The following is an 11870-nucleotide window of genomic DNA, read 5'->3' on the forward strand; positions in this document are numbered from 1 at the left end:
AAATTTTCAAGTAGTGATAGTTGATTTTCCCTTAAATTTTCACTCAATCTCAGATAGTATAGTTTACATTGTTTTTAGATTATCGGCTTCATCTACTCACCAAATGTCTTTTTACAACCTTTCCTCATCATAGCCTCTGATTTAAGTTTATTACAACCAGGTTCATTAATTATATCATGTTCTTTCCTTCCTTTCCACTATTATCTATTAATCACTTCATAGGGCCACATCAACATCCATTAAGAACACTGTTCTTGGTCACCTGGTGGCTCAGTCAGTTAAGCAACATACTCTTGATTTCAGCTCAGGTCAGGCCACGACCTCAAGTGTCATGAGACTAAGCCCTGCATTGGGCTCTGCACTAGGTGTGGAACCTGCTTAAGATTCTCTGGCTCTCCCTCTGGCCCTTCCCCCACATCTCATGCAAAAGAACATTACTCTTGGCTCACAAGCAACTTCATGCCTTCCCCACAACCACATACCTCTTTATCTTCCTCCACTTGGGCTCATACTTAATTTCTATATTATCACCCAGAACTATTTAAACTAAATACCATAAGCTTGGAAATTTCATTCTATGACTAATACTATTCTGATAATTTTATATTAAATATATGAAACAGCAAGAGTGAATTTTGAGAAAGATGTGAAAATAGGTATTTCAGGGAAAAACATATGTTTTTTAAAAAAACCTTCTTATTTAAATAAGCAAAAAAAAATTATTTTAGAGAATGCCTGATTGGAATTTTGTTAGGTCCAGATTCCAAATTTAGCCCATTCTAAAAGATCTACAAAATTTTTGGAAACATAATTTGTTTTTTGTAAAGTAACAGTTTATGAACTCAGTTTATTTTCCCATTTTAATAGGATTATGTTATTTTTTGTTAAGACCTTATTTATTTATTTGTCAGAGAGAGAGAGCACAAGCTTGGAGAGCAGCAAGCAGAGGGAGAAGCAGTCTCACTGCTGAGCAATGAGCCAGATTTGGGACTTGATCCCAGTGTCGTGGGATCATGACCTAGCCAAAGGAAGACACTTAACCGACTGAGCCACCCAGGCATCCCGAATTGTGTTATTTATTATTTTTTTAAATAATCTTACCTGTAAATTGTTGGTGACAGATACATTCATATCCTTGTGTATTCCATTTTCCTCTTTTATTAATGCAAATGCCATTATTTTCAAATGGCTTATAAGAACATGCATCAAGTTCTTGGCAATATTTTCCAGAAAATGGAGGCTGGCAATGGCAGCTGTAGTCTTGCTCCAAACTTCAGTAAGACATTTGCCATGCCCAGAGCAAAATTCTGAACTCAGAGATTCCTGACAGAACTGTTCTTTCACTGTCACATTTAGTCGTAGCCCCTGGTGACAAAGCGATGGACCACTTGCTATTACTGTGATAAAATAATGTGTCCCAACACTCAGCCACTGAGAATTAACAGTATGCATTCCTTGTAGTTTGCAACCAAAAAGTAACTGATCTTCAGTTGTGGTGTTTTGCAGACAGTCAATGAATGATGCTCCAGAAACATTCATCAAATTTATTTCTGGAGACTGAAGAGATGGTTCAGAAGAAATTACAAGGATGTCCCCCAATTGAATTTGCAAAGGGCAAATCTGGGAAACAACTTGATTGCTTGAAGTATTCATTTTGGTATTTACATCCCCAAACCAGCAATCTCTATAGAAGTCCATGCAGATGTTTTCTGTTAGTGTCCAATTCACCACATATGATAATGGCTGTATATGCGATTCTTCCACAAATTGCCATTTACATGTTGTTTTTCCATTTATAAATGTGTTATGAAGAACCACTAGGCTCAGAAGCATAATTGATTTGTTAATCATTTTGGGCAATTGTATTTGTAGTCTGTCATGAAAGTGTCATAAAGAACTGGTACAAAATGGATTTGAGTGTTGCTGAAGATTTCCAAGCAGAGATTTTGTTCAAGGATCCTGGGAACTGGTTTTTCTTCAAATCCCAAGATGCAAATGGATTTGTGACAGTGGATTTTGATCAACGGTAGAGTTCAAGATGGTTGAAATATCCCTTTAACCATAAAAACATACATTGTTAGTGAAGTTTTTCCTAAGTTACTTAATTATATAGACAACTTTAAGCTGGTTTTTGGAAGGACTGTGCTGCCACCATCGAGGAACTTTCTTTGTGAAACAAGGCCAGAAAAAAACATGGTGAAGATACGCTGCATTTCATCCTGGAATATAGAATTATGTGCTTCTGAAATGTTTTGGTTTTGTTACATAATGAAACCAGCAATTTACTGCAGTCTTTTATATGTTCTCTTTACACCAAGCTTCAACAAAACTGAAATGTAGCAATAATCAAGACTCTACTTTTTTTTTTTAAGATTTTATTTATTTGACAGACAGAGATCACAAGAAGACAGAGAAGCAGGCAGAGAGAGGAGGAAGCACGCTCCCTGCTGAGCAGAGAGCCTGATGCGGGGCTCAATCCCAGGACCTGAGATCATGACCCGAGCCGAAGGCAGAGGCTTTAACCCACTGAGCCACCCAGGTGCCCCTCACGACCCTAGTTTTATGGATGGCTTTTCTTCAGACATAAGTATTCTTCTTCATTAGACTTGCAAAAACACTTTAAAAACACTATCCATAAAATAAGAACAAAAATGATTTAAATATAATGTTCATGTAATGTTTTCATATAAATATAACCTATAATGCACCTGTTGGTGACAAATCATGTTTCTCTAATCCAGGAGGTGGGAACTCCCAGATATACAAGATATTCAGAAAATTCTGTCATGTAAACAATTAAACTCAGAATGACACTTCACCCAACTTCTCCAGAAATGTGGGAGTATAGAAGGCAAAGAAGGAAAAGGAAATGTAAAATGGAATAATGAAAGGATGATAAATAAAAGTTGTATGGTAACTGACTTCTCTTTCATCATTCACCACTGGTATGAAGAGTGTAGGGGCAAATGGAATTAATTCTGTCTAGAAGGCATCATTACTCCCTGAGGCAAAACAAAACAAAACAAACAAACAAAAAAAGACACACACACACACAACAACAACAAACACCCAAAAAACAAGACAAAGCAAAAAAAAAAAAACAAAACTTTTGAGATTTAATATTGACCCAATTAAAAAAAAAAAAAAAGATAGTAACTACAACTCATTGAGGGATTTCTCTGCTTAAATCACTCCAGTAATTGATTAATAATAAACTACAGGGGTGCCTGGTTAGCTCAGTTGGTTAAGCCTTCAACTCTTGATTTTTAGCTGAGGTCATGATCTTGAAGTCCTGAGATCAAGACCTGAGTCCCTGTCAGCACAGAATTTGCTTGAGATTTTCTCTCTCCTTCTGCCTCTACACCTCTCCCAACCTCCCCACTCACACGTCACTCTCTCTCTCAAAATAAGTAAATAAAATCTTTAAAAACTCTGTAATCATCACAACAAAAATTAAATTCTATAAAGAAGATAAATGGTATAACAAAAAACATGCTCTTTTGATCTCAGTTATGTTATTTATTCATTCTACAGTTTAAGGCCACATGGGTTTTAATTCCCTTCACTCTTATAGAGAGAAGAATATATTTTATTAAATATATTCATTTAAAGAAATTAATAGAGAAGCCTTAAATTAACATAGTAGTATTGAAGTTTGAGTTGACTATATAAGAACATACAAGCCATTCAATAAAAGGTAGCTTTATGTTTTGTTATTGTCCAAGTTCACTCAGTAAGTAAGTGGCATGGCTCGGATTAAAATCCAGGTTTGTCCGATTCAAAATCCCACCTTTTTAAAATATACCTTGACTGTCAATTAACTGTTGTTAAATAATTATGTCTTTATACGATGCAATTAACTTGTTAATTCATATCAAATATTTATGTTAAGTCTGATCTTTTTTTTCCTAAGATTTATTTATCTTAGAGAGAGACAGAGCACAGCAGGGAGGGGTAGAAGGAAAGGGAGAGAGAAACTTAAGGAGACCATGCCGAGCACAAAGTGGAGGAGGAGCGTGATTTCAGGACACTGAGATCACAACCTGAGCCAAAAACAAGAGTTAGACACTTAATCAACTGCACCACCTAGGTGTCCCAAGTCCAATTTTTTTTTTATTTTTTTACTTTTTTAAAAATATTTTATTTATTTGACAAGAGAGTAATCACAACTAGGCAGAGAGGCAGGCAGAGAGAGAGGAGGTGCGGGGCTCGATTCCAGGACTCTGGGATCATGACCTGAGCCGAAGGCAGAGGGTTTAACCCACTGAGTCACCCAGATGCCCCCCAAGTCCAATTTCTTAATGACCATTCTAGATGATGTAGAAATTAAATTTGGGGGCACCTGGGTGGCACAGTTGGTTAAGGATTTGACTCTTGGTTTGAGCTCAGGTCATGATCCCAGGGTTCTGGAACTGAGCCCCATATTGGGTTCTCTGATCAGTGGAGAGTCTGCTTCTTCCTCTGCTGCTCCCCCTGCTTGTGCTCTCTCTCTCTCTCTCTCTCTATCAAATGGATAATTAAAATCTCAAAAAGAAATTAAATTTGAGTTATAAATGTCCTCTTTTAAAATTCAGTTGTCAGTATTATAAATCGATAAAATATAAATTCATACAAATAATATGTTACCCTAAAATACATTTGGAAGAGGTAAAATTATAACTTTCCTAGAATTAAAAGTTATGAATGATAATGTTCATTTCAAATATGTTAGTCATAACTTCTGAATATAAAGGAATAATCTTGCTAAGATTTAAGAATAATTTAAATATATGTGATCCCAATCTATGTGCAAGGAAATATCCTAGGTATGAAGAACTCCTGAGTGAGTGAAATGAGCTATCAATAAGAAAAACTAATAACTTAATGAAGGAAACAGAATTATTAAGCAAGCAACCACATTAATTATCAAAATAATAGTCTAGAGAACTATGAAAATATGTAGCAGGGATGTTAATAGGACACAAGGTTAAGCTTGAACAGTAAAATGGAGTCACCTGGGAAAACTGTCAAGGGAAGCATATTCCCAAGAAAATATCTATCTAAATATTTGAGATGAGTGTGATGTTGGATACTTCTGAATAAGTAAGAGAAGTTGAGCTTCTAAGTGTAGAGGAAAAATAAATCGTGATAAAATATAAACTCTTGATTTAGAGAGAGTTTATATAAAAAATGGCAGGCATTATGAACAAGGACTCGCATTTTATCTGAGGGCAATGGAGAACCTCTTAAAGATTTTATGTAGGAGATTAATAACAGCAAATTTTATTTTAATGACAGTTTATTTGAAGGGTGGGGAATGGCTTGGTGGACACAACTGGGAGAGCTGAGACATTTGTGTGGGAGTCAATAGCACTAATCTAGTGAAACAACAGTGATGGTGTGATTAAAACAGAGGCAGGGGGCGCCTGAGTGGCTCAGTGGGTTAAAGCGTCTGCCTTCGGCTCAGGTCACGATCCCAGGGTCCTGGCATTGAGCCCCACATTGGGTTCTCTGCTCCGTGGGGAGCCTACTTCCTCCTCTCTCTCTGCCTGCCTCTCTGCCTAGTTGTGATTTCTCTCTGTCAAATAAATAAAATATTAAAAAAAAAAAAAAAAAACAGGCAGAAGAGGGGCGCCTGGGTGGCTCAGTAGGTTAAAGCCTCTGCCTTTCGGCTGGGGTCATGATCCCAGAGTCCTGGGATCGAGCCCCGCATCGGGTTCCCCACTCAGCGGGGAGACAGCTTCCTCTTTTCTCTCTGCCTACTTCTGATCTCTGTCTGCCAAGTAAATAAATAAAATCTTAAAAAAAAAAAAAAAAACACAAAAAAAACGGAGGCAGAAGAAATCCAACACTGGTGGAATCCAGAATACTGAAATAGTAGAATTACAATGTCTTTAATGTTGCTGACCTAAATAAGAATAGAGAAAGAAATCCAGGAGGACCAGGTACAGAAATAAGATGGTAATGGGTAAGGGTATGTCATACTCTCTTAAACATATACCAAATTTGTACTGGAGTGATTTCCTTGTAGAAGTATCCAGATTTCTGGTATATACAGATAAAAGCATAGGAGAAAAATGGGATGGAGTTCTAAATCTGATTATATTAATCACATTTTTTAATATTTCAGTATGTATGTGAAGTTGTTGGAATGTTTAAAAAGACAAAGACTTTATTTTGTTTAAATCATAAGGAAAGTATACGTAGGGAGATAATAAAATAGTACGGAAGAAAATATATGTCAATGAATATAGTGCAAGTCGGAGAAAAGAAAGAAGTTTATTGTAGATTATTAAAGTTGTGACTTTGGTGGAAAAAAGTTGAAAATTTTATCTGGTGGGATTGTCTATTTTCTTTGTAAAATAGGAGACAATTAGGGAAATGGGGAGTTTGAAAGAAAGAGAAGAATGGACAAGACTTGAAGTGAACAGTAAGGAAAATGTGAGAGAATGTTCATTAGGAAAAAATAGAAGGATCACTAGGCAATATTGAAATACTTTTGTAGCTGTAAATCACAAATTTATAGTAGTATAAACCTTTACAGGTGCATTATTTTCCCAGTAGCCTAGTTGAAAAATATACAATAAAAAATTAAGTAGTAAATGGGTTTAAACAAACACAGTCACCAATTTATTTCCATGCTGAAATGCTCAGAAACAAATTTCATTTGCATTGAAGCAGAATTAGGTCTATGTGACATTTTTAGACAGCTGCAGATGTGAGCTCGCATTACTGCATGGCTAATCCTGTGCTTCTCAGAATTCTCTGGGTCCCTAATTATTGTGCATTTATATTTTGTAAGAGAAAATCACTTGATAGTTGCATTTTGGTCTCCAGAAAATTTAAATAAATAAAAATAGAAGCTAAAAAATAATCTATGAAGTCAATTTTCTTCTATATATGTTGAATACAAAATACTGTGGGCTTTATTAGAATAATTAATATAAATATCATATATGGATAAATTTAAATAAGGAGCTATAATTTGGATTCAAAAGGTTATGGTATGTAATGCAGTTTTTCACTTATAAAGACACTGTTAAAATTCTGTTCAAAACAACAAGTCAAAAGACATCCTGTTCACTTCTAAACACACATACACACGTATGCATACACATATATTCAAATATGTTTGTAAGAGTTGAAATCAGGAAATCATGATCATTCCAGGTGATATTGTCATCTTTTAAATTTGTTATTCAAGAAGTCTACAGGATATGATGGAGCCATTCATAGCATTGTGCATAATTACAATCATAATATTACTTGGCAGCAATTTTGCTAGGATAATATTTCACAGGAAAATCTATTGAATAATTTCAGATTTTACAAGCTGTATTGCTTTTGTAACTTTAAAATTTAAAATTACAAAAGCAATACAACTCATATACAACTCATATTCAATAGTTAATAAAACATATAGATAACATATAATATTCCATTCACATTTAGAAATAATCTTAAATGACCCCCTCCAAAAAATAAGGAAATAGATGAAAACAAACCCATTTTATTTAAACAAAGAACGATCTGAATATAATGTGCCTATTTCGGTATTTGGATTATAATAGGCATCCGATAGAAGACAGGTGAGTGAGGATTAGAAGTGCAACTCATTTGCATTGTGCTCAATACATAACATCATGAACTGTGTAAAAACGAATTTGTAGTTGATCCTGCAGAAGTGATCTTTTTCATTTTTACCCCATTATGAGTATAGTTTCCACAATAAATAGCTTTATTTTTATGTTAAATATTATATCTGATAAAATATATGTAAAAATGAAAATTAGGAATATAGGAGATAGAATGAACAGATGTAAACATTCTAATGTTTTGTACCTGACCTCTAGAAAGTGACACAGCACATTTTGGACACCACAGATTAGGCTGAAATTGTGGGAGGAGGGCAAAATATTAGAAAAGTCAATATAACTATCAGATTATGAAAGACAAAAATTCTATCAGGGAGTCCAGAAAGGGGAAAATGGTAAATTTTAAAATTAAAGCTGAGTGTAAAGCGATGGAGATGAAGTAACCAATTTAGGAAGAAGAATATTCAGAATATGATTTCCAAGAGGACATGAGATTAAGCAGAGGGATTTAGGTGAAAAATTACAGATCCTGAAGAACAGTGATGTTCAAGATAACCACATCTTATTAAGGAAAACAAAGGAGAAAGGTTTCAAGAATTTTGAGAGTTAGTACTTACTTAAATTAGGAAGTGATTTTGCTAAATTTGATCATTACAATGCAGTTTAACTGATGTGATAGAAACAGGAGGATTAGAATGAGATGGTGGGTTTATAGGAATTAAGTGAGAATTCCAATGGAGAAAACTCCTTGGGGGAAAAAAGTGTATGAGAGAAAGGAGAGTGAATAAAGAAGTCAACAAAGTGGAGTTAAAAATCTCATTTTAGACCTCAGTTCCTGTAAAAAACCTTTGTTTGGCCTCAAAACTCCGGGCTGGGTACCTCTACATATGTGTCCTCACATTGTGATATGTCTTCAAGTACATATTCACAGGAAATTGTGTGCAAAAATGCATTTTATTCTATTCTCTAAAAATCACTTCACTTCTATCCTTCACCTTTATATTATTTTAAACTAAAGAAAGTCAAGAATGGAGTAAATATCAGGAATGTGCAGGGTCAGTGATTTTTGAAAGTGGAATGAGCAATAAGTGCATCTCAGGAATGAATTTAGGAATGAAGAATGACAAAGGATTAGGCTTGGGAATGAAGTAAGGTCAGAACTTTTTTCCCGCTCATTTTCATTTAGGTATAAATGTATAATTTTATAAAACTATTTTATCATGCTGAAATGGCCAGGAATTAAATTGTCTGTCATTATTTTAAACCTGTTTTATTTTTTTTATTTCACATGCTCAAAGAATAGGTTTCAGCATTTGTAAGTGGTTATTATTGAAGAGTATTTATGACATAGAGTTTTTCTTCTGTGAATTAAAATAGGTTTTCTCTTTTTTAATAAACATATAATGTATTTTTATCCCCAGGGGTACAGGTCTGTGAATCACCAGGTTTACACACTTCACAACCATAAGAGACTATGGACTCTGAAAAACAACCTGAGGGGGGCGCCTGGGTGGCTCAGTGGTTTAAGCCACTGCCTTCGGCTCAGGTCATGATCTCAGGGTCCTGGGATCGAGTCCCGCATCGGGCTCTCTGCTGGGCAGGGAGCCTGCTTCCCTCTCACTCTCTCTGCCTGCCTCTCTGCCTACTTGTGATTTCTCTCTGTCAAATAAATAAATAAAATCTTAAAAAAAAAAAAAACAAAAAAAACAACCTGAGGGTTTTGAAGGGTCAGGGGTGGGAGGTTGGGGGAACAGGTGGTGGGTAATGGGGAGGGCACGTTTTGCATGGAGCACTGGGTGTTGTGCAAAAACAATGAATACTGTTACGCTGAAAAAAAAAATCCTATTTCAGATGCCAAAAAAAAAAAAAATAGGTTTTCTCTAAGTAACATAGACTAGAAAATATTTAAATATTTTGCGATGGCCACACCATATCTGTGTGTGTGCCTGTGTGAGTGTAACCTTCAGTACAACCCAAGTAAAAAGAACATAATAGTATCACTATTTTATTCCCATTTTATAGATGATTAAAACAAAAGTTTAAATGATTACATCAAGATTCATTATTTACCTCATTCAAGATCATAAATCCTATCTCATGTCTGAGATCATATATTTTTTTAGAATGCTTTCTAGTTCAATGAAGAAAAAATACATTTCAGGGGACTATCTAAATTATTATTTTTTTTTTTAAGATTTTATTTGTTTATTTGACAGAGAGAGATCACAAGTAGCAGAGAGGCAGGCAGAGAGAGAGAGAGGGAAGCAGGCTCTCCACTGAGCAGAGAGCCTGATGTGGGACTTGATCCCAGGACCCTGAGATCATGACCTGAGCCGAAGGCAGCGGCTTAACCCACTGAGCCACCCAGGTGCCCCATGGGACTATCTAAATTATATTTGTCATAATCTACTTAGTGTATACCATCAGTATCTAAAGTGGTAATGGGAATAGGAAGAAAAATCAGTGTGTTGTAACTCAAGTGAAGAATGAATGATGTTTGGTAACTGACTTATTATACAATATAAAGGAGTTATCACCTTAAGGATGATCATTTTACTTAATATTATGAATTCTGTATTAACTTTGCTATATCTTATAGTTAAATTTTATCAAAACATTTCATTTATCATATTGTGAAAGGTAGAAATTATTGTTGACACATCAGAATACACTCTAATCAATCATAAGTTATTTAGTATTACTCCAATTAAAAAATATTCTCAGCTAGATAACCATTATCCAGAAATTGAAAATATTAATGTTAAGCAGAAAATGGTGATAATAATAGCATCATACCTTCACCAATGTTATTCTTTTTAGGAAATGGAAATGGTTTTATAAAACCAAAATTTGGATAAATCATGCCTTATTATTTTTTAAACTATTTTACTTATTTATCTGAGAGAGAGAGCACAAACAGGCAGAGCTGCAGGGAGAAGCAGGCTCCCCACTGAGCAGAGCTGGATGTGGGACTGGATCCCAAGATCCTGGGATCATGACCTGAGCCAAAGGCACATGCAAAACAAACAGCATCTCAGGCAACCCAGATAATGCCTTGTTTTAGACTTCCTTTTCACCTTATTTAATTTAGAATATTATTTTATATATTTTCAATCTCTTTTTCTTTTTTAAATCAGGTGAAATTTCCTTTCTATTGTCTATACATTTGAACTTCCATAAAAATTTTTAAAGAAATGCTCTTTGTTGTTAAAATACCTTTTAATTGAAAGTTATATGATTAAAATATATTAAAACCGAGGCTCTATGTAGCTCATAGCCAAAAACGTTTTGAGAGCTGAAACTATTTTTCCCCTTTTGGGTACCAATCTTAGCTTTCTAAAATGTATTCCTTGAAAATGTTAAATACCATAGAAGTGGTAGACTTTCCTAGATCTTTTAATATCTGCTAGAGTTATAATTATCCCTTGCTGAGGTCTTGGATGAATGATTTTTATGTATTCTGATACCTGCTAGAGGCCAACATTCTTTGAGGATCTAAATGTCCAAACAAGGAAACAGTAGCTATAGTGGACAATATCACTGACCTGGACATGTCCCTACCTTTAGTTATTTCGGATCTAGACTGGAAAATATAAAATCAAGGAAATCTTGCTTGTAACATTCCCATCTTGTAAGTTAAACAAAACTTGTGAATTACAGGTCTTGAAAGACAAACCAGAATACAGAATTTAGTATATTTATTCTTAAACTAACAAAATGTTTCTATTTATAATATAATTTACTTGAAAAAAAAGCCATAGATAACAAAACAAGATGGTTCATATTTCTAAATGGTTTAAGGAAATTAAAGGAAAGGTAAAGTCCCAGTTAAGAAAGTTTTTATTTAAATTCTAGTTAGTTAACATACAGTACAATATTCATTTCAAGATTTAGTGATTCGTCAAAGCATACACCACTCAGTGCTTATCACAAGTGCCCTCCTTCATCATCATCCATTTAGCCAATCCCCCCACATACTACCCCCCCCAGAAACCCTCAGTTTGTTTTCTATGAAGAGTTTCTTATGCTCTTCCTCCCTCTCTCTCTTTCTTTTTTTTTTCCATCCCCTACATTCGTCTGTTTCATTTCTTAAATTCCACATATGAGTGAAATCATCTGGTATTTGTCTTTCTCTGACCGCCTTATTTTGTTTAGTATAATACACTCTATCTCCATCCATATCAGTGCAAATGGTAACATTCTATCATATACACGTACACCGTATTGTCTTTTTCCACTCATCAATGGACTTCTGGGCTTTTTCATAATTTGGCTCTTGTTGATAATGCTGCTTTA

At 34.8% G+C, this 11870-nt stretch overlaps 1 protein-coding gene across 1 annotated transcript in view; it reads right to left on the reverse strand.

Annotated features, from left to right (window-relative positions):
• The window catches only part of EYS (eyes shut homolog), a 1714887-nt gene extending 1713036 nt beyond the window's left edge, over positions 1 to 1851 (reverse strand). Inside the window, 2 exon segments of the mRNA XM_046006082.1 lie at positions 1102 to 1260; positions 1263 to 1851. Of these exon segments, the coding sequence (XP_045862038.1) occupies positions 1102 to 1260; positions 1263 to 1851 (748 nt within the window).
• Between the last annotated feature and the right edge of the window lie 10019 nt (positions 1852 to 11870).

Source organism: Meles meles, chromosome 5, assembly GCF_922984935.1.
Source record: "Meles meles chromosome 5, mMelMel3.1 paternal haplotype, whole genome shotgun sequence".
Taxonomy (NCBI): domain Eukaryota; kingdom Metazoa; phylum Chordata; class Mammalia; order Carnivora; family Mustelidae; genus Meles; species Meles meles.